Below are 19,310 nucleotides of genomic sequence, written 5' to 3' on the forward strand. Positions count from 1 at the left end.
CCTGCCACCAGGCCAACACCAGGCAGGCCTTTCTGAAAATCGGACCAACCAATAAGGCAACCACTCCAAATTCATAAAGATTTATTTATTGTTCTTTTACTTGAATTAATTCACTCAACAGACTAGGACAAAACTTCTATGTGCCAGACCCCACACTAGGGACTAGAGATACCAGGGTGAAAAAGATAGGAAACTTCTGATAACTTCAATGATTCAGAATTACTTGGTGTGGATGATTATGCATGTTTAAATTTATTTTTGGTTTTATTCTTAAAAACAATTCAATAAACTAGGCGTGAAGGTGCACACCTGTAATCCCAGCAGCTTGGGAGGCTTAAACAGGAGAAATGCAAGCTCAAAGCCAGCTTAGCAACTCAGTGAGGCCCTGTCTCTAAATGAAATACACAAAAAATGGGTTGAGGATGTGGCTCAATGGTTAAGCACCCCTGGATTCAATCCCTCATACTAAACAAACAAACAAACAAACAATTTAATAAAAATTCTATTTTTTTTTGTTTGTGGTGCTGGGGATTGAACCCTGGACCTTGTGCATGTGAGGCAACTACTCTACCAACTGAGCTATATGCCCAGCCCCCAACTTTTAAGGAAAATAAATACTCTTTCTCAAACTTAACACAAAATAAATATCATGTTCCTTTACTCCATTCCTGACTTGAAATTTTTTTCCATATGGTGGCAATCATTACATGCAGTCTGCTTTCTTTCTCAATAAATATTATCATAAAAATTTATCATGTCTCCTATAGTAATATTTTAATAAATTCTTACAAGTAGCTCAGATTGTTTTTTAAGGTACAGATTTTGGCACATACTAGGGCATCAAACAAATTTCCTAAATGAAGAATGAATGCTTTTTAATAATATAAATTAAGTCTAGTAATTTGGATAAAGAGATCATATACTTTCAACCATTCAAACTGTAAGCAATTTAAGGGACATAAGTAGACACACATCAAATTTTACTTTTTTATGTCAATGCATGTAAGTATAACTGTCCTTCAAGAAAGTAAAATCCAGACCAATACAAATGCTTCAAAAGCCCAAGCCATAGGATTTTCAGTGCTCAAGTGATGTTCCAAGGATGTAGACGCTTCTACTCCACCGCAAGGGACACAACCAACATTCTTTTTGGACAAGTAGGGGATCAGAAGAAGCAGCCAATACATTAGAGATGAGAATGAAAACAGAAACTGACACCCAGTCGAGTATCAGTTCCAGTTCTGTTGGTCTGTTCTGGGTCCTACACATCTTTTCATCATATTCTGGTTTATCCCTGTGTTCAATGGAGACCACACCTACTTGCTGGGAAATTGCTTTGGTACCTTTAGGCATACAGGCAGCACTAGAAACCAACAGATTTTAGGACTGAAAAGAGAGAGTTACAAGAAGCAGAATCACCACCCCTCCCTTTAATATACAGCTTTGAAGATGGAAAACACTAGAAGAAAAAACAAAAACACAAACTCAGAGTAAGTAGCAATTTGAAGGAAATAAAAATCACTTAATGCCATTTTTTAAAGTGTTATAACTCTAATTCTATTCAAATCATGTAAAGATATATTGCCTGAATCTTTTTTCCAAATGTGCACTTAGGAAAATAAATATTCTAAATTACAAGGATACTTGATCTGAGATAATTTGATATTTTCTACTCTTTGCCTAATTCTGTTTTTGAACTCTAAAGTGATTTCATTTTTCTAAAAGAGCAAAATCTCATCTTTTTTCTTCTGGCTCCATTTTTTTTTTCACAGCAGACCCATCATTTTGAGTTCTCCAGAAGAAAGAACTAGATGGAAATAATTCTTTCATAAAGGAATATCTTATTTTTAAAAAAAAGAATATTCCATTGCTTTCTCCAGACCTTATGAAGAGCAAATGTTCTGACATCTCTGGGAATGTTTTTATTTTTACTGGCACCAAAAATAAAAAAGACAATGTTTATGTATAACAAGTCCCTTTTAATGAATGCTAGTAATAGAACAAGGCCATTAGTGGGGGAAAATTGATCTCCGGAGTAGCAACAGGTAAAATATAATAATAGAACAATAACCTATTTTCAGGGGGAAAAAACCCCTCAATTTTGCATTTAGCTGTCTACACACAGCTGAATGCCTAACAACAAACATTTTCTTTTTTTTTTCTTTTTACAAATACCACGGTTTTATGACCTCTGATAGCTTTGAGTTCAAACAGACTTTTAAGCATCCTTTGATGTGTGCATGCATGGAGTTGGGATATAAGAAATAATGTATTCTGTTCCCTGGCTCTACTACTATTCATTGTGTGACCCTGAAATTGCCTAATCTCTCTGAGTCTCCGTGTCTTCATCTAGGGAAAAAAAAATGGGGGACTTGGTAACTGAAGCACTTATGATGTCAAATTTCTACAATTCTGCTAGCCAAATAGAAGACGTGGAAAAATACATTTTTCTAAAACTTCTTAGTGAATCTAGCCCTCAGTTTTATGTAACCAAATAAAAAATGAAGTGCCCTGTGTATTTTTCCTTCTGTATGTACTCTCTTCAATTTTATACTGAAAAGGAATTTCCATTAGTTCCCTTCCCCTATCAGCTCCCCAAAATTGCTATTGGTGGAATAAATTTTATTATTACATCAAGGGTTCATATTGAATAGAAAAGGCCACATGGGAAATAATCTACTTTGAGGACTTAGCCAGGGCAAAGATTTCTATCTGTCTTCAATATTATGGATGGCGGTGTTCTGCCTAGGCACTTGGTGTGTGCTTACTCCGAGGACACTGAATGATGTCACTAACAGAAAATCTTTGCTCAAGCTCCCAGAAAGCTGAAGCTCCTTGAAGCTAAATCTGTTGCCCCCCATAAGTAAAAGCGTGGGATTTCTTGGCATGCTTTTGGCTTCTCCTTTTACTCTTGGATCTATCTTGCTTCATGTTATGGTTTGGATAAACATCCCCCGAAGGCCACATGCTGAAGGCTCAGTTCCCAGCTTGAGGCACTAGTAGGAGGTCATGGAACCTTTAGGAGGTGGTGCCTAGTGGAAGAAAATAGGTCTTTGGGGGTGTGGTCTTTGGGAGCTTGCCCTGAAGGGGATATTAGGACCCCAGCCCCTTCTTCTCTCTTTGCCACCATGAGGTAAGCAGCTTTGCTCCACATGCTTTCTCTGCCATGAGGCTCTGTCTTATCTCAGGCCCAAAGCCAGGACCAACAAACAATAGTTTGAAACTTCTGAAACCATGAGCCAAAACAAACTCTTCCTCCTTTAAGTTGATTTTCTCAGGTTATTTTGTCATAGTGACAGAAAGCTAATCTACTTTGCAAATCTGGTTGTCCCCTTGTCCTATTCCTTTTACTGATTTGTATTTATTTTACATGTAATATTATATTTTTTGTGCCACTTGGGTCCTTTTTAATAGACACTCAGCAAACTTTGATGAAAACTTACTTTATTTCCTGTTGCCTTGATTCACTGAACAAAGAGTGGAAATCAGGTCTATTGGCCCACAAATATACCCCCTTTCTTCCCTACCCTCTCTCCATAAATGCCTTCACAGGCTGCTGACCTTCCATAATATCTTTTTTCCTTTCAAGGAGAAGCTGTTTGGGGTAAGATGAAAGTAAGGACAGATGAACAAGAAAAGATTCTCCTTTCGGACTTACAAATCTCAAGGAAATTTGCAAATACCTAGCTCTCAGAGCTATTGTTTGTGGGATGGGCTGGGCTATTTGGGAGTATTATAAGGAAATGTACTGAGAGGAGACAAAGCATTGTTTCCAACTTTTCCAATAAGCTTTTGTAAAAGAAGCTTGCCCCATTCAAGATACTTAAAAAAAAAAATCTGTCTATATCCATTCACCTGTTGAAGGGTATCTAGGTTGGATCCATGGTTTAGCTATTGTGAATTGAGTTGCTATAAACATTGACGTGGCTGTGTCACTGTAGTATGGAGAATATAATGCTAAGCAAAACAAGCCAATCCCCCCAAAAAACAAAGGCTGAATGTTTTCTCTGATCCATAATGGGGAAGGTGGTTAGAGAAGAATGGAGGAACTTTGGATGAGGCAGAGAGGAGTGAGAGAAGGGAAGGGATGTGTGGGTGGGAAGGATGGTGGAATGAGATGGATGTTATTACCTTATACACATGTATGATTGCATAACCAATGGGACTATGCAACATGTACAGGCAGAAGAATGAGAAGTTGTGCTCCATTAGTGCACAATGTGTCAAAATGTATTCTGCTGTCATGTATAACTAATTAGAACAAATTTTTTAAATCCTTCTAAATTCAAAGACACCGAGAAAAAAAAAAACATTGTTTTAAATAATGAAAGTATGCTTATTGTAGCTGGATTGATAGTTTAGGTTAACTTTTATACCATGAATTCTATTTTAAGTTCCATAAGCACATCTTCCAAAATTCATGTATATGAGTTTGCTGGGGCTGGCATAGCAAAGCACCACAGACTGGGTGACTTAAGAGGATTATGAACCTGAGATCAGTGCATCAGCAGGCAGGACTGGTTGCTTTTGAGATCTCTCTCCTTGCCTTGTAGATGGCCATCTTCTCTGTGTGTCTTCACATGTTGTCCCCTTTGTAACTGTGTCCAAATTTCTTCTTTTTTAAGGACAGGAGTTGCACCCGGAGTTGCACCCGGGCAGGACCTACCCTAACGACCTAATTGAATTTAGTTTTTCAAATAAAGTCACATTCTGAGGTTCTGGGGATTAAGGCTTTAACACAGAATTGGGAGATATAAAATTCAACCCATAACAATATGTACACACAACCGGTGAATGATGTAGACTTCAATCTCTTTTGTTGGTCTTAGTAAGACTGTACTATTTTAAGGGTTGGTTCACCAGTTAGTCAACAATTGTTCCCAGCCATACTTCTGATTATGTTAGAGGTAACTTAGTTTAACCAGTTCTTGCCGGTCTCAGCCATATTTTGTTGGACACCCATGTGGTTAGGAACTGAAGTGTTCCTTTCACTCCACTTTCCATCTTACTTCTCAGGCATAGGTAAGAGAGACTTCTTTGACTTCCACACATGCCTGACAGAGCTGAGCACATGGGGTGAAGGAAACCTGCTGAACAAAACTTAATTCTGCCATACAGTGAGTTTCTACCAACTTAACAGCCTGGTCATCCCAAATTACCCAGTGTAGGACTTACCTATGTACCAAGTTATTTGCGGTAATACTGCATTGCCATCAACAGCAATCTAATTAATGAAAGAGATGTAAATGGGGATGCTAAAGGACAAATAAGAAACTCTGGCATGCAAAACTTTCGGAATCTAAGGGTCCATCTTGAAGATCCATAGGGAACGAAGCCACCTCTCCTTCATTCTCTCACCCTCCCCCTTCCTCTTCTCCCCTGACAGCTGATACTTTTTCAGCTAGCTGGTGGCCCCAGGAAAGAGAGGTTCTCCAGTCCTGGGCTTGCTCCTGGCTATCACTGGTAGTATCTTCAAAAGAGTGAATAATTACTGTTCCCTGACAAGCCCTATATGCATCTACTGTTCTTATAAAATATTAAAAGTTTTTCTGCCAATATTCTTAATTAGAAGATGCAATATTACACAATTGCAGGGCTAGAAGGGATATTTTCAGATCAGGACAGCAGTGAATTTATGCTACTCTCCCAGATCATCAACCTAATGCCCTACCCTAAAATCTTCCTGGTGCCTGTGGCCAGCTGGTAAGATGTAATTAGGGCAACTGGGCCCATTCTTTTAACCTCCCTCCTTTGATGTGCTTAAAAGGTTGAAAGGAGTAGAAGCCGCTTCACAGTGGTTAGCTTGCTTGATAAATAACCTAACTACAACACCCAAAGGCATAAACATTGATTGCCTCCCCCACCAAACTATGACCTGCCTATCATTCTGGTCTTTTTGCCCTTCCAGCAAAAAATGCCTCCTGTTACTTTTCACATAGATTACTCAAACTGTCAGGCCTACAGTGTCTTAACTAAATGACTGGGCAGGGATAACAGAGACAGACCAAAACTTTAAAAAACAAGGAAATAGTAAGTAAAAATAAAAACAGATCTACAATCTGTAAAGGGCGAGGGGGAGGAGAACAATCTTTTTCTAAAAGATTATAGCAAGTTCTTTTAGTGGTAAAGCCTGAACTTCTCTAACATAATCTATTATTGTCCTTATTGATCCTGCTTAGTGTGAATATTCATAAGTTTTGCTGTAGAAATGTCAATGTATTTCATTTCAAGATGCTACCCCAGACCTTGCTGAGAGTGTTAGATAATATTGGATACATGTACCATATTACCTTTCTAAAATAAAATTTTCAAAATCAAGTTACAAAACACAACCTAGCCCCAAGGGTTTCAGATAAAACCCTGTGGACCTGTAGTTTCAGATCCTAATTGATGGATAGCCTAGATAATTTCATACACCTACTACACAGACACAGACCACATTCTACTATAGCAGAGTCTTTTCATTTGTCTGCATTAAAGCAAAGGAATGGGCAACTCAGGGTGGATGTTAACTGCCCCTGACATTTGAATGGTGCCTGCTGAGCACTGTCTCCTCTTTATCTGCTACAAGGATGGGAGTGTTATATGCTGAGTGTGCTTTTTCAAAACGGCAGTGACCACTCAGGGCACAGCCTGTGGAGAATGCATTCAGTGGGCAGGGAGACCCCCATCAAGGGAGGTCCAAGCTCCAATTTTTGAGACTCCCAGTGTATTAAGGGATATTTAAAATATAACAGAAATATAAAAATTATATTTTAAAAGGTTAGCATTAAATAAAGTAACCCTTTAAGATATTGATAATTTAAATCATAATAATTACAAACAGTATTACTACAGCAATCTCATAGAATGCATCCTTTAATGTGGATGGAAATTATCCATTCTCAGCACACTCAGAGTAGTACGCCGTTGTACTAGGCAGAAGAATTGATTGCCTCAATCCTCTGAGTGTGTCTCTGTGTCAGTGTGTAGCCTCAGAGCATGTGACATCAAAAGTCTAAATTCAAGGCCCTTAGGGGATGTGGGGTCTGCCCTGTCTTGCTCAAGTAACCCTCACAGGTCCCAGCAAAAAGAAAGGGGTCGCAACCTGGCTCCCAGTTGTGAGTAATGGCATTGCTGCTCCTCATACGGGTAATCAAAACCTGTCTGCATAAAACAAGGCAAAAGGAGGAAGACTGTTCAATAGTTTCTATTTTCACAGGCTCAGACTGTCACATCATTGATGTTCTCCATTGAAGGTTTGGCTAATAAGTTCAGGCAGAGAATGAAGATGCCAGTGCATTCGAAGAGGCTAAGTTTAGCATCAAAAATCTGTGGGAGGGCTGTTGTCAAGAGCTGCTGAAGACAGTCTGCTTAATTAAAATCAATTTTTAACCCTTATTTGCTCTCATTCCCTGTTACTGCATGTGAAGGTTCTATAGCTAATTTATCTCAAGCAGTGGAAGAACATAGCTACCTCAGTTGTTTTAAAGAAAATTTCAAGGCATTATTTTAATAACAAGACAAACCTCTCTAAATCCCACAGCAAGGCACAGATGAATACAGAACCCAGGAAATGCCAGGCTTTCTCCTGTGCCCAATCAACACTAAACATCCACCTTCCTTTTCTTAAAACTAGACCAACCTCCCCAGGACTCCCAGAGCACACTCACTGGGCCTGAGTTTCATGGCCTCATGATTTATTTTAATGCTAACAATTGCTTTATATGCTAAAAGCATCCTAAATTATTCAAGTACTATTGCATATTAACAGTGTCCTTTAAAAAATAATCCTAATGAGGCTTTTGTCAAGTCTAGAGAGCCTCTTTTTCCTGATAAAGGATTGTGATGTGGTGCCTTTTGGGGGAGGGGGGAAAATCTGCACTTATTGGATATATACTTAAAGAAAAAAGTGGGGGGAGGCACTGATAATGAGGTGGGAAGTGAGGGAAATTTTTAATGATCACTAAGCCCCAGCAAAGACTAAAAGGAATCCTCTGGTCTCTTTTCTAAGCTGCTCTGTCCTGCTCACTCTACAATTTGGATTTTAAACACATCCCTTGAGCAGGCACCCAGTGGCTGACCTCAAGAGTTCAAATCCTCTTCCAAAATGTCAGGAACTTGGGTAAGGTTCCTGGTGCCACTGTATATTCACCAAAATATGGAAAGTTAATTTGAGTTTTTGCTCAGAACTATGCAGGATCCATGGGATTTCTGAATAGTTTATCAGGATGCTAGGAATCAGGCAGATAGGAGTTGAAGGAAGGGCCCAGGGCCAGCAAGCTAGAAAGCAAAGCATCACCCATGTGTGTGACACACAGACAGACAGACAGAAAATGCTGTAAGCCCTGGAGGACAGGCTTAGAAAATGACCAATTATAGTGAGAAATCCTAAAAAACTTCATCATGGTCACCTGAGTAACAATTCTCCAGGGAAGTGGAAATAAGCTTATTGAACATGGCCATCTAAGGTGGCATTAGTTCTGATGCTGGGTACACCTGGAGGAACTTAATTTCTGAGTTAAACTGTGAGAAGCAGCCAGTGGTTGGGAGTGTGCTGCAGGCCCAGGAAGCTTAGCACCCCACTCTAATGATTCACTCATCATTAACACAATAATTTTTTATGAAGGGTAGGAAGAAAGACTTCTTCCCTGCCACTACCTTCAGCTTGTGTTAGCCATCAACTCAACGCCTGGCCATTTTTAGACAAAAATATCCTTCACTTGTTAATCAAAAACTCCCTGACCATGTCTCCACACATACCCCTCCCAGTCTCATGCTTTGAGTCAAGTTCCTCTGCTTAAATCCTTCTAGTGGCTTCCATCACCCTTAGCTTCAAATCCAAACTCATCACCATGACCAAGAAAGCCCTAGAGATCTGGCCACTGCCTGATGTGATACCCACTTTTCCCTCCTTTCCTTTGGTCCTCTCCAGCCGCGCTGGTTTTCTCTCTGAGGCTGAAAACACACAAGCACATTCCTACCTGGAGTGGGGTGCTAAGCTTCCTGAGCCTGCAGCACACTCCCAACCACTGGCTGCTTCTCCCAGTTTAACTCAGAAATCACCACGCAGTGAGGCCTTCCCAAGCCCCTGTTCTACCCCGTCCATTTACTTCACAGCTTTCAACAGGATCATAAACCGTTGCTGACGTGTCCCCACAAAACAGACAAACAAAGAGGCCCTTGCCCTATTTATCACATCTCTAGTTCCCAGAGAGTGTCTGACACATAGAAAGTCCTCAAAAAAAAAATCTGTGGAGGGAAATGAACAAACGCTTTGTCTGCAACATCGATGCCAAGGTCCCTGCTCTGAGGCATGTACTTTGAGCGGACTTTCAGTCCAGAAATGAGCTGTGCTTTTTTTATCTCCCTTGCTCTCTTTGGAAGCTCCTAAGAAGCCGTGGCCAGCCTCTGCCAAGAGTCCAGACCAGGCTTTGTTTGGTGCATGGTCTGAAAGCATGAGACAGAAAAAAACAGACCTGGCTCACATGGAGAATGAACCCAGGACACTTCCATCTCACCTGCTAACAGGTCACAATGCAGAACTCACAGCTGCATTTTGTTTTCTTTAAATTCTGTACTTCCCTCCAAAGCCAAATGACCTTCTGGTTGCTCTTCTCACAAATTAAAATAAAATTCATGGAGATGTACCAAAGTGAAGCTTGCTGCATACAGGAACAGCGTTCACCTTGGCTGGGAGAGGCAGCCTGAGGTGTGCAGCATACCTGTCATGAGGAACAGGAGTCCGGCCACATGCTGGGTCAGGCTTTCCTCCCAGAAGAAGCTGACGGTGGCCACGATGCAGCCACACAGCAGGACAGCTACAGCCATGCCCAGGAAGCCAGCAGTGATTCTTCTTAAGTCTAATCTCAAAACAGAGATAATCAAAATCAGACGACTCAGGAAAGTAAATGAAAAGAGAACAGAGTTTTGTATACTATGTGACAACTACTCAGTTACACAGACAGGCTTTGGGCTGGAGGGAAATGGTTTGGGGAATTCTCTTCCCAGGTGTCTGTCCATAGAGGCTAGATGCAGTATAACCAACGGAGGGGCAGAGTCTATCCCTCCAAGTGCACAGAGAAATCCATCCAAGTACACAGCACACCAGAGGGCAACCCCAAGGTCAATAGAGTAGCAGAGAACAAGGGACTTAGCAAACTGAGAGTGAGGCAAGGTTGAGAACTCCCTTTATTAGCCCTAAAAGAGCAATGCAAATGAAGGTTAATTAGTGGCTGTAATGAATCTGTCATTGGTGGAAGAGCCTAAACAAAGAACTACAGTGAAATAAGGTTTTGTCTGAGTGTCAAGGGCGAAGATTCCTCTGCTTTTCATTTACATTTACGTTTCATTTACACCTGCCTATTTTAGAAAAGGATTTGAGAAAGTGAAGTCAATGGTGGGGAATTAAATAATGACTCAAAGTGCATACAGGAGGTATCTACTCATAAACACCCGCTCTCCTAAGGTACAGGTCCCAGAAGCCAAGCACCCATTTATCCAGGTGAAGGAGAAACTGTTCCCATGGGTCAAGTCTCCACTGGATACCCAACAGTCAGGCTTAATGGTGACATCTATCCAGACCCATGTTCCCTCCTATTACTAAAGTAACACAGCACTCAAGAGTGTTCACCTTTGGGCTATTTTACTTTTTCATACTATTTCCTTCCTTCCTTTTAAGTTTGTTTTCCTAACAAAGCTAACTTTAAAATTTTGCTGTCTAAATGCTAAATGCTTCTTATAACAGATTCCAACCATACATCTATTGCCCTAGGGCTAGAAAACAGAGGGCAAAATAATAAGGACCATGAACACTCAGGGGCATATGGAACCAAGACAAGATGCACAGCACACCACACTGTTGGAAGTGTGGGCTTCTCTGCTCATGTGAAACAGCCTGAGCAGCTGCCACCTTGCTATCTGTCTGCAGCTCCTGGTATTTTAGAGGTGCTACATGGAGGATAAATTAGAGTAGCCTCCAGCCTTGCTCTTAGCATCTTAGCCACACACAGATCAGCCTTCTTCTTAAAAGGGATTCTCCATTTCCAGCTCAGAGCATCCAAGTAAAAACAGGGTGTCTACCTAGAAAAGGAGGTAGAGCAAGGGGTCAGGAGGAGTGGTAATTTAAAGATGCTGAGTTAAATGTTATGGATAAAAGGAGTTTGGAGAGATTCATATCTGAACTAGAGAACTGTGATAGTAGTTCAGCCACTATTATCTTACAACCTCTCAAATTCCCTGTGGTTTGAGTGATAGTTCTATCTTCCAAGACTATTAAAAGACACAAAGTTCAGATATAATCCACATGGGATTTGCATTAGTACCAGACATGTTAACCTTATCCAGCAAATGTAGTACAGATTACCAAGGTGATTTTCTTAGAAAGAGCCATGCATGAGATTGTGAAAAGCATCTTTCTATGAGAACCTCCCCCAAAATTAAAAGAGCCGTAAAATATTGCCTTGTTGGGCCATAATTGGGTTCACAGTGAAGAGATAAGGTTCTTTTTCAGGTTCCTCTAATGATCTTTTCTGACCTGACCAAAGCCAGTAACTATGAGGCTCATATGGACAGATAATTAATATGAAGAACTCCAAACATGCTCATAAAGAATTAATAACACTTAGGTATGACTCTGACTTGGATCTATTGAGAAGTGGTAGCTAAAATTTGCCAGCAAGAAAGAACTTTCAAGAAGTCATGTTATTAAGAAATAAGTCACATTTTATCCAGAGATTTTTCCAAGTTTTAAAGTTTGCATTCACAATATTATGTATTATACCAATAATATAATGTGGCAATTAGAGTTTCCATGTATGTTGCTGTAATTGGGATCTGGAACATCCCCAAAAGCTCATGTGTTGAAGGCTTGGTCCCAAAGCAGTGATGTTCAAAGATGGAGCTTTGAGGGAGTGACTGAATCATGAGTACTCTGGCCTCATCAGTGAATTAATCCATTGATAGCTGAATGTACTATCAGGAGGTGTTACAAACTGTAGGCAGGTGGGGCATGGATGGAGGAAGTAGGTCACTCAGGGATACGCCCTTGGGGACTCTATCATATCCTTGGCTCCTTCCTCTTGCTGTGCTTCCTGACTGCCATAAGCAGAGCAACTTTACTTTGCTATGCCCTTTTGCCCTGATATTTCTGCCTTGGAGCCAGTCAACCATGGACTGAAACATCTGAAACCATGAGCCAAAATAAATCTTTCCTCTCCAAGTTGTTTTTCTCGGTTATTTGTCACAGCAACGAAAAGCTAACACATATATGTTTGAGATCCAAGGGTCTTTAGCTCTGCAGAGCTGTTTACATACAGAATGAGACCCTGCTTGGACTTCTGCAGAGGCTCTCACTACCAAAGTAGTTGCAGTCCTTGTTGCTTATTTCACTAGAAAAATGACAATGTCAACCTCTAATTTGGGAACACATTGAAAATAATTCAATGTAATGTTTTGTTTTCAGGAGCTATCTATCACCAGACAGTTTGAGTCAATAATTTCCACAAAAATATCAGCCCTCTTTAGTTTCACATTGCATGGTCCTTTGTAGAGTTTCACATTTCCCCAACAGTGAAAAAGAGCTTTTCCTTCCATTGAGATACAGAGGTAACAGACACCCACTGAGAAAATTATGACATACATTCATAAAGATATTTTAGCAGAAATACAAAGGTTTGAGATAAACACAGTAGCTAAAATACATATTGTATATAAACAAAGCAAATATAAAAGCATAGAAAGTATCATCTTCTTGGTTTGTTAGACAAGTGGAAAGGCAGGTCCTTATACCCTATGACTTGGTTAAGAAAATATTCAGTCATCTGGTATATACAGATGCCGCCAAGACAGAGAGGCACAGGCTACACTGTTTCACAGAGCCTCATACACATCTGGCTTATAAACAAGCCGAACCCACAGCATAGTGAAAAGATGCTCAGAGCCTCTGACCAAATCCCATGGGGTCCAGAGGCACATATGGGATAAATACTATATTTCAGTCCAAATCTGAGAGGTGTGTGGAGCGGGAAAAGGGATTTTGTTCAGAAAGACACCAATTCTTCTCTCTTTCCCAGAAATACTTACGAAGCAGGTGCCATTCATCTTGCTGTATTGTCTTGGTTAAATTGAAAGGAATGTTTCGTAAGCGGATTGGCTGAGAAAAGTGGTACTTGATAGCTGTACACCGCTGTGCAATACCTTGAAGGAAAAAAGAAATGCGATTTACTAGTCTATTCATTTGTAATAGAATTCTGGAGACCTAAGGCAGAATAATTTATCCTAAACTTGGTTGAATGGAAGAGGGGATAGGAATCTTGATGATTCTCATTAACAGAGGCATGTCAGAACAGTAAAAACCTAAACCATGAAATAATTCTTAACTCATGTTTCATTTTTTAAAGTATTAAATTTTACAAGGATCTATGTATTACCCTAAATGGTTTTCCATTCCAAGTTTGTACGACCTAAACATTAAACTACCCAAAAAGAAATGGCCAAAAGTTTACGGATGGCCAGTAATAATCAGTTCCAGAATTTTAAATTAACACATAAATTACATGTCTGAATTTGACCCAATCTCAAACTTTCAAATAGGTTATATAGAAAAGTTCATTAGGAAGTGTATATAATTTGGAAATCAGAAAGCATTTTTCCATTAAGACAACTTCTACATGCTGGTTTACGTGGTGACTCTATCGTCAGACAAAAGCCCACGTAACCCTCACTCAGCTAATGTTATTCTTCAATACAAATGTTATTGGCTTGAGTTATGGATCTTGAGTGAAAGGGTAATACTGAAAGTGTAAAGGAAAAGGAAAATAATTATTTTTCCTGCTTCTTCTGGTTGCATGGCTAGCCCTAGGCACAACATTTTGATATGGGCAAGGGCACTCACTGGTTGATCTTGTACCTTCTCCTCTGCTTTTATTGCATAAATGAACACAGTCCTATTCTTCTAAATGCTTCTGAATCCCATGAAAAGTACCTACCTTTTCTTAAAATTAAAGAACAATTGAAACTTCCTTCTTTCATTGTAAGTTATTTTGGCCAGTTGTTTGGTTAAACACAATCTCACTAAACTAATTTTTATAAAGGTTTGAGTAAATGTTAGTCCTTTAACCCTGACAGTAGTTCAGAAGTGTCCTCATAGATGCAAATAAATCTCTAATTGGTGGAATTTGAGGAAGAATAAAAGTAAAGTGAAATTAAAAAAAAAAACAGACATTGAAAGGAGAAGATTAATATTTAAGCATGGTTCATATCATAAGCTAGTCAGTCCTTCCTGTGAACACACCTACAGGATTATCTTCCCTAAGGAGTTTCTCAGATATTAATGTGCATAAGAATCACCTGACATGTTAAAAATGCAAATTCCCAGATTCTACCTTAGATAATCTAAGTCAAAAGATTTGAAATGGAGCCAGGAACCTGAAGTTTAACAAATATCCTATGTAATTCTGAGTACTGAGGCAGGTAGTACTTGAATCTCAATTTAAGAAATACTACCCCAAAATATCACTGATTTTTGGAAGCTATTTTCCCTCATGAAACCACAGAGACACCAAAATCTCAAGGTTCTTTTCTTTTTCTTTTTAACGTGAGCCCCTTGGTCGTGATTGTAAGGTCTAAGGCATATACGTTAGGTGTTTATATATAAGTTAGATGTTTATAAGTACCTGTGCTTGCAAAGAGCAAATAATCTGGTGTAGGAATAAAGGCAGTTAAAGGACCACAATGTGATAATAGCTTGCATTTCTATTATTCAAAACTATCATTCCATTTGATAGTCATCTGTAGGCTGATCTTAAAGCTCCACACAAACACAAAATGAAAGGCTAAAGTAGAATTGAAGATGAGCCCCAACAAACACATCCACTCTGTTGCCAGAAACTTGGAGACTTAACAATGGTTCCAGGTATTGAAGGACATTTCTGTCCAACTATTACCTGAACACTAAGCTAATCAGAGACTTCAGGGACCACTTATGACAAAAAAAAAAATCACAAATTGCAGAATTAGCTTAGGAAAGTCAATAAAAAACAACAGCAACAACAAAAATAATGACAAATCTTGGGGAAGGGGAAAATCTAATTCCCAGAGTTGCAACACTATATTATTTAAAATGCTGAGTTTTTTACATGAAAGTTCAAGATAAGCAAGGATATAAGAAAATATGGTCCAGGGCTTGAGAATGTAGTTCAGTGGTACAGCCTACAGTTAGCATGCATGAGGCCTTAGGTTTGATCTCTAGCACCACAATTAGAAAGAAAGGTGGGGAGGGAGATTGGCTCATAAGGGAGGTAGGGGGAAGCAGTCACTAGAAACTGGCATTTTGGGAAGCCCAAACATTGAACTTATCTGATAAAGACTTTAAAACAGTAGTTTTAAATATGTCCAAAAACACTACAGTAAATAATGTCCAAAAACCTAAGGTATGAAAACGATATCTCACAAACCAGAATATTAGTAAACTGGTCAAAAGTATTTTCTAAAATTCTAGAGTTGAAAAATATGATAACTGAAATGAAAAATTCACTAGCGAGAATTCACTTCGACAGAAGTTTTGAGCAGGCAGAAGAAAGAATTAGCACACTTGAGTATGAGTCAATTGATATTATCCTGCCTGACAAAAATAAAGAAAAACAAATACAATTTGTGAGATCAATTATACCAACCTAAGTATAATGGGAGCTACAGAAAGGAGGAGAGAAAGAGGCAAAAAGAATATTTGAAGAAATAATTTGTCCAAAGCTTCCCAAATTTGATTTACAAAATAAATTTACACATCTAAAAAGTTTAACAAAATATGAAAAGAATAAACTCAAAGAGATCCCAACTCAGACACATAATAATGAAACTGTTAAAAGCCAAAGATTGAGCAGAAATCTTGAAAGCAGGAAGAAAAAGCAATTTATCATGTACAAGGATCTTTACTAGATTAACACCTTATTTCTCAAGAGAAACCATAAAGTCCAGAATAGAGTGGGATGATGTTCAAAACATTGTAAACCAAGAATTCTATATGCAGGAAAATTGTCCTTCAGAAATGAAAAGTAAAACATCTCACTTAAACAAAAATGATAAGAATTGAGCACTATCAGAAATGTCCATCAAGAAATACTAAAGAGAGTTCTTTAAACTGACATGAAAGGACTGTAAGTGAATCCACATGAAGAAGCAGAGTATCTGTAAAAGCCATGGCATAGGTAAAACAGCAAAATCCATGCTTCATTTGTAATTTTTTTCTCCTATTTGATATAAAATTCATAAAGAATAAAGCAATAACTATCTGTGTTGATGCACAGACAATGTATAAACATTGAATTTGTATGACAATAGTACAAAGGAGGGGAGAGGGAATGGCACTATATAGGAGCAAAGTTTTTATATACTATTGAAATTTATTTGGTATTAATCCAAACCAAGTTGTTATAAATTAAGATGTCAATTCTAATTAATAGGTCCACTACTTGGAAATTAACAATGATGACAAATATATAAAAGGTAATTAAAATGGCACTCTAGAAAACTTTCATTTAACACAACATAAGACAGTAATGTAGAAAGTGAGAAACAAAGAGTCATAAGGCATACAGAAAACAAACAGCAAACTGGTAGATACAAATCCTACCTTCAGGAATTACATTAAATGTAAATAGATTATATATACCAATTAAAAGATAGAGATGGGCATCACAGATAAAACAACATGATCCAACTACTTAGTGTCCACAATATATACTTTAGACTCAAAGACACAAATAGATTGAAAGTAAAAGAATAGGAAGAGATATACCATGGAAATAGTAACCAAAAGAGAGATGGAATGGTTATTCTAATATCAGACAAAACAGATCAGACAAAAATCGTTACTGAAGATAAGAGAGACATTTTAAAATGATAAAAGGATCACTACATTAAGATATAATAATTATAAACATATAAGTACCTACCAATAGAGCACCAAAATACAAAAAGGAAAAACTGACAGAATTGAAAGAAGTACCGGATAAGTCAACAAAGTAATTGAAGAATTCACTAACCTACTTTCAATGATGGTAGAACAACCAAAATTCAACAAGAAAACAGAAGATGTAAACAACTCTATAAACCACTAGATGCAACAGACATCTGTAGAACACTCTACCCAACAGCAGCAAAATATGCATTCTGCTCAAATGTACATAGAATATTCTCCAGTTTGGATTTTTAAAAATCAATAAATTTAAAAGTATTAAATTAAATTCATATAAAGTATGTTCTCTCACCACAGTTCAAGGAAATTAGGAATCAATAACAGAAGGAAGATTGGAAAATTCACAAATTTGTATATAATAAGTAATACACTATTAAATAATTAATGAGTCAAAGAAGAAATCATGAGTAAATTAGAAAACACATTGGGATTAATGAAAACAAAATTACAACATAATTTTTATATCTAAATATGAGGTGTGCCTTTGAAAACTCATGCATAAGATAATGCAGGAATGTTCAGAAGTGGAATGGTTAGATTATGAGAACTATAACTCAACCAGTGGATTAATCCATCTGATGCATTAATAATTTGAGTGACTCAATGGCAGGTAGGACATGGCTGGAGGAAGTAGTTCACCAGGGGTGTGATAACTATTATCCCTGGCTCCTTGACTTCAAGCTCTTTCTGCTTCTAGCTGTCATGAGCTGAGCAATTTTCCTCTGCCAATTTTCCTCCTTCTGCCATGATATCTGCCTCACCTTGCACTCAGAACTGTGGAGTTGGAGGAACATGGACTTAACCTCTGAAATTGAACCAAAATAATGTTCCCTTCTCTCTAAGTTGTTCTTGTTAGTCACAGTGACAAGAAGCTGACTAACACAATACTAAATTTATAGTATTGTTCAAGTATTGTTCTAAGTTTAAATAGGGAGCTTAGAGGGAAATTTATAGCTATAAACATGTTACAAAATATCAAATCAATAGCCTACCTTTCCACTTTAAGAAACTAGGAAGGAAGAGCAAACCAAACACAGAGTAGAAATAGATAAAGTATAAAATTAGAGATAAATGAAATAAAGAATGGAAATATAGAGAAAGTAAACAAACCAAAAACTTGGTCTTTGAAAAGATTAACAAAACGGACAAATTTTTAGCTAGACTTTTTTTTTTTTTTTTTTTGGTACCTGGGATTGAACCCTGGTGGGCTTAACCACTAAGTCACATCCCCATCCCTTTTTATATTTTATTTTGAGACAGGATCTCACTAAGTTGCTAAGGTTGGCTTTGAACTAGCCATCCTCCTGCCACAGTCACTTTAGCCACTGGGACTGCAGTCATGCACCACCAAGCCCAGCTTTAGCTTTAAAAGGAGGGAAGATTCAAGTTACTAAAATCAGGAATAAAACAGAAGCTACTGAAGCAAGAATTAGGCAGTCAGAATAGATAGGTAAACCAACCGAGTCAGGTCAGATCAAAGAGGCCAATTTCCAGTGATTCCACCAAGTTGAATAAGACTGTCCCCTGAGGGATTGAAATGTTAATTACTTCAGAGCCCTTCCTCCACCCTTATCAAGAAACTGCCCCTGCTCCAACTTGTTGCTAAGGTTAACAGGTCCCAGGAATTGCCCCTCCCTACAGGGAGCTATATATCATAATTGCTAATGAATGTGTTCTGGGCTGCTCCATCTGGCCCTTCCCCTTTCAGCCCACCTGTTTCCCACCTTATGGCCATCCCACAAGCATTCCTGGGCCTAGGAAGGAGAAAGATAAGGGGAAGAGGGCAAGAGAACAAAGGAAGCCTAGGACATATAAAAAGGGTAGAACACTTATCTTCTGGGGATACCAGGATACCAGCCATGGCCCCCTCCTCCCTCCTGGGAGAAGTCTGTTACCCCTTTTTAAATAAACCCTGCTTTATATGCTTGCCTCCATTTGCTTCTCTAATGTTCAAACTTCAACATGTGAGGGAACAGAAATCGTCACTGATAACCAGTGGTAACACTATTACTAACAAACTTACAGAAATCAAAAGAAATATAAGGAAAAACCATAAAAAATTATATGCCAATAAATTAGACAAGACAGAGGAAATAGCATATTCCTAGAAAGACACAAACTCCAAGACTGACTCAAAAAGCAATAGAAAAATCTTACATATATGACAAGAGATTGAGTCAGTAATTAGTAAAAAAATTTCCCACAAGAAAAAGTTCAAAACCAGACGACTTTACTGGTCAGTTTTACCAAATATTTGAAGAAGACTTAACAGTCCTTCACAGATTCCTCCAAAAAATTTTAATTAAAAAATTTTATATATATATATATATATATATATATATATAGAGAGAGAGAG

General features: G+C 38.3%; 1 protein-coding gene across 2 annotated transcripts in view; it reads right to left on the reverse strand.

Moving 5' to 3' along the window:
* Positions 1-19,310, reverse strand: part of Tmem178a (transmembrane protein 178A) — a 60,861-nt gene that overhangs the window by 979 nt on the left and 40,572 nt on the right. For both annotated transcript variants that reach the window (XM_048804504.1, XM_015479479.2), the window contains exons 2-3: positions 13,063-13,176; positions 9,705-9,842 (exon numbers count right to left, since the gene is read on the reverse strand). In XM_048804504.1, the coding sequence (XP_048660461.1) occupies positions 9,705-9,810 (106 nt within the window). In that variant the 5' untranslated portion in view covers positions 9,811-9,842; positions 13,063-13,176. The remainder of the gene's footprint in view (positions 1-9,704; positions 9,843-13,062; positions 13,177-19,310) is intronic.

The sequence above is a fragment of the Marmota marmota genome, unplaced genomic scaffold (genome assembly GCF_001458135.2).
Source record: "Marmota marmota marmota unplaced genomic scaffold, marMar, whole genome shotgun sequence".
Classification (NCBI taxonomy): Eukaryota; Metazoa; Chordata; class Mammalia; order Rodentia; family Sciuridae; genus Marmota; species Marmota marmota.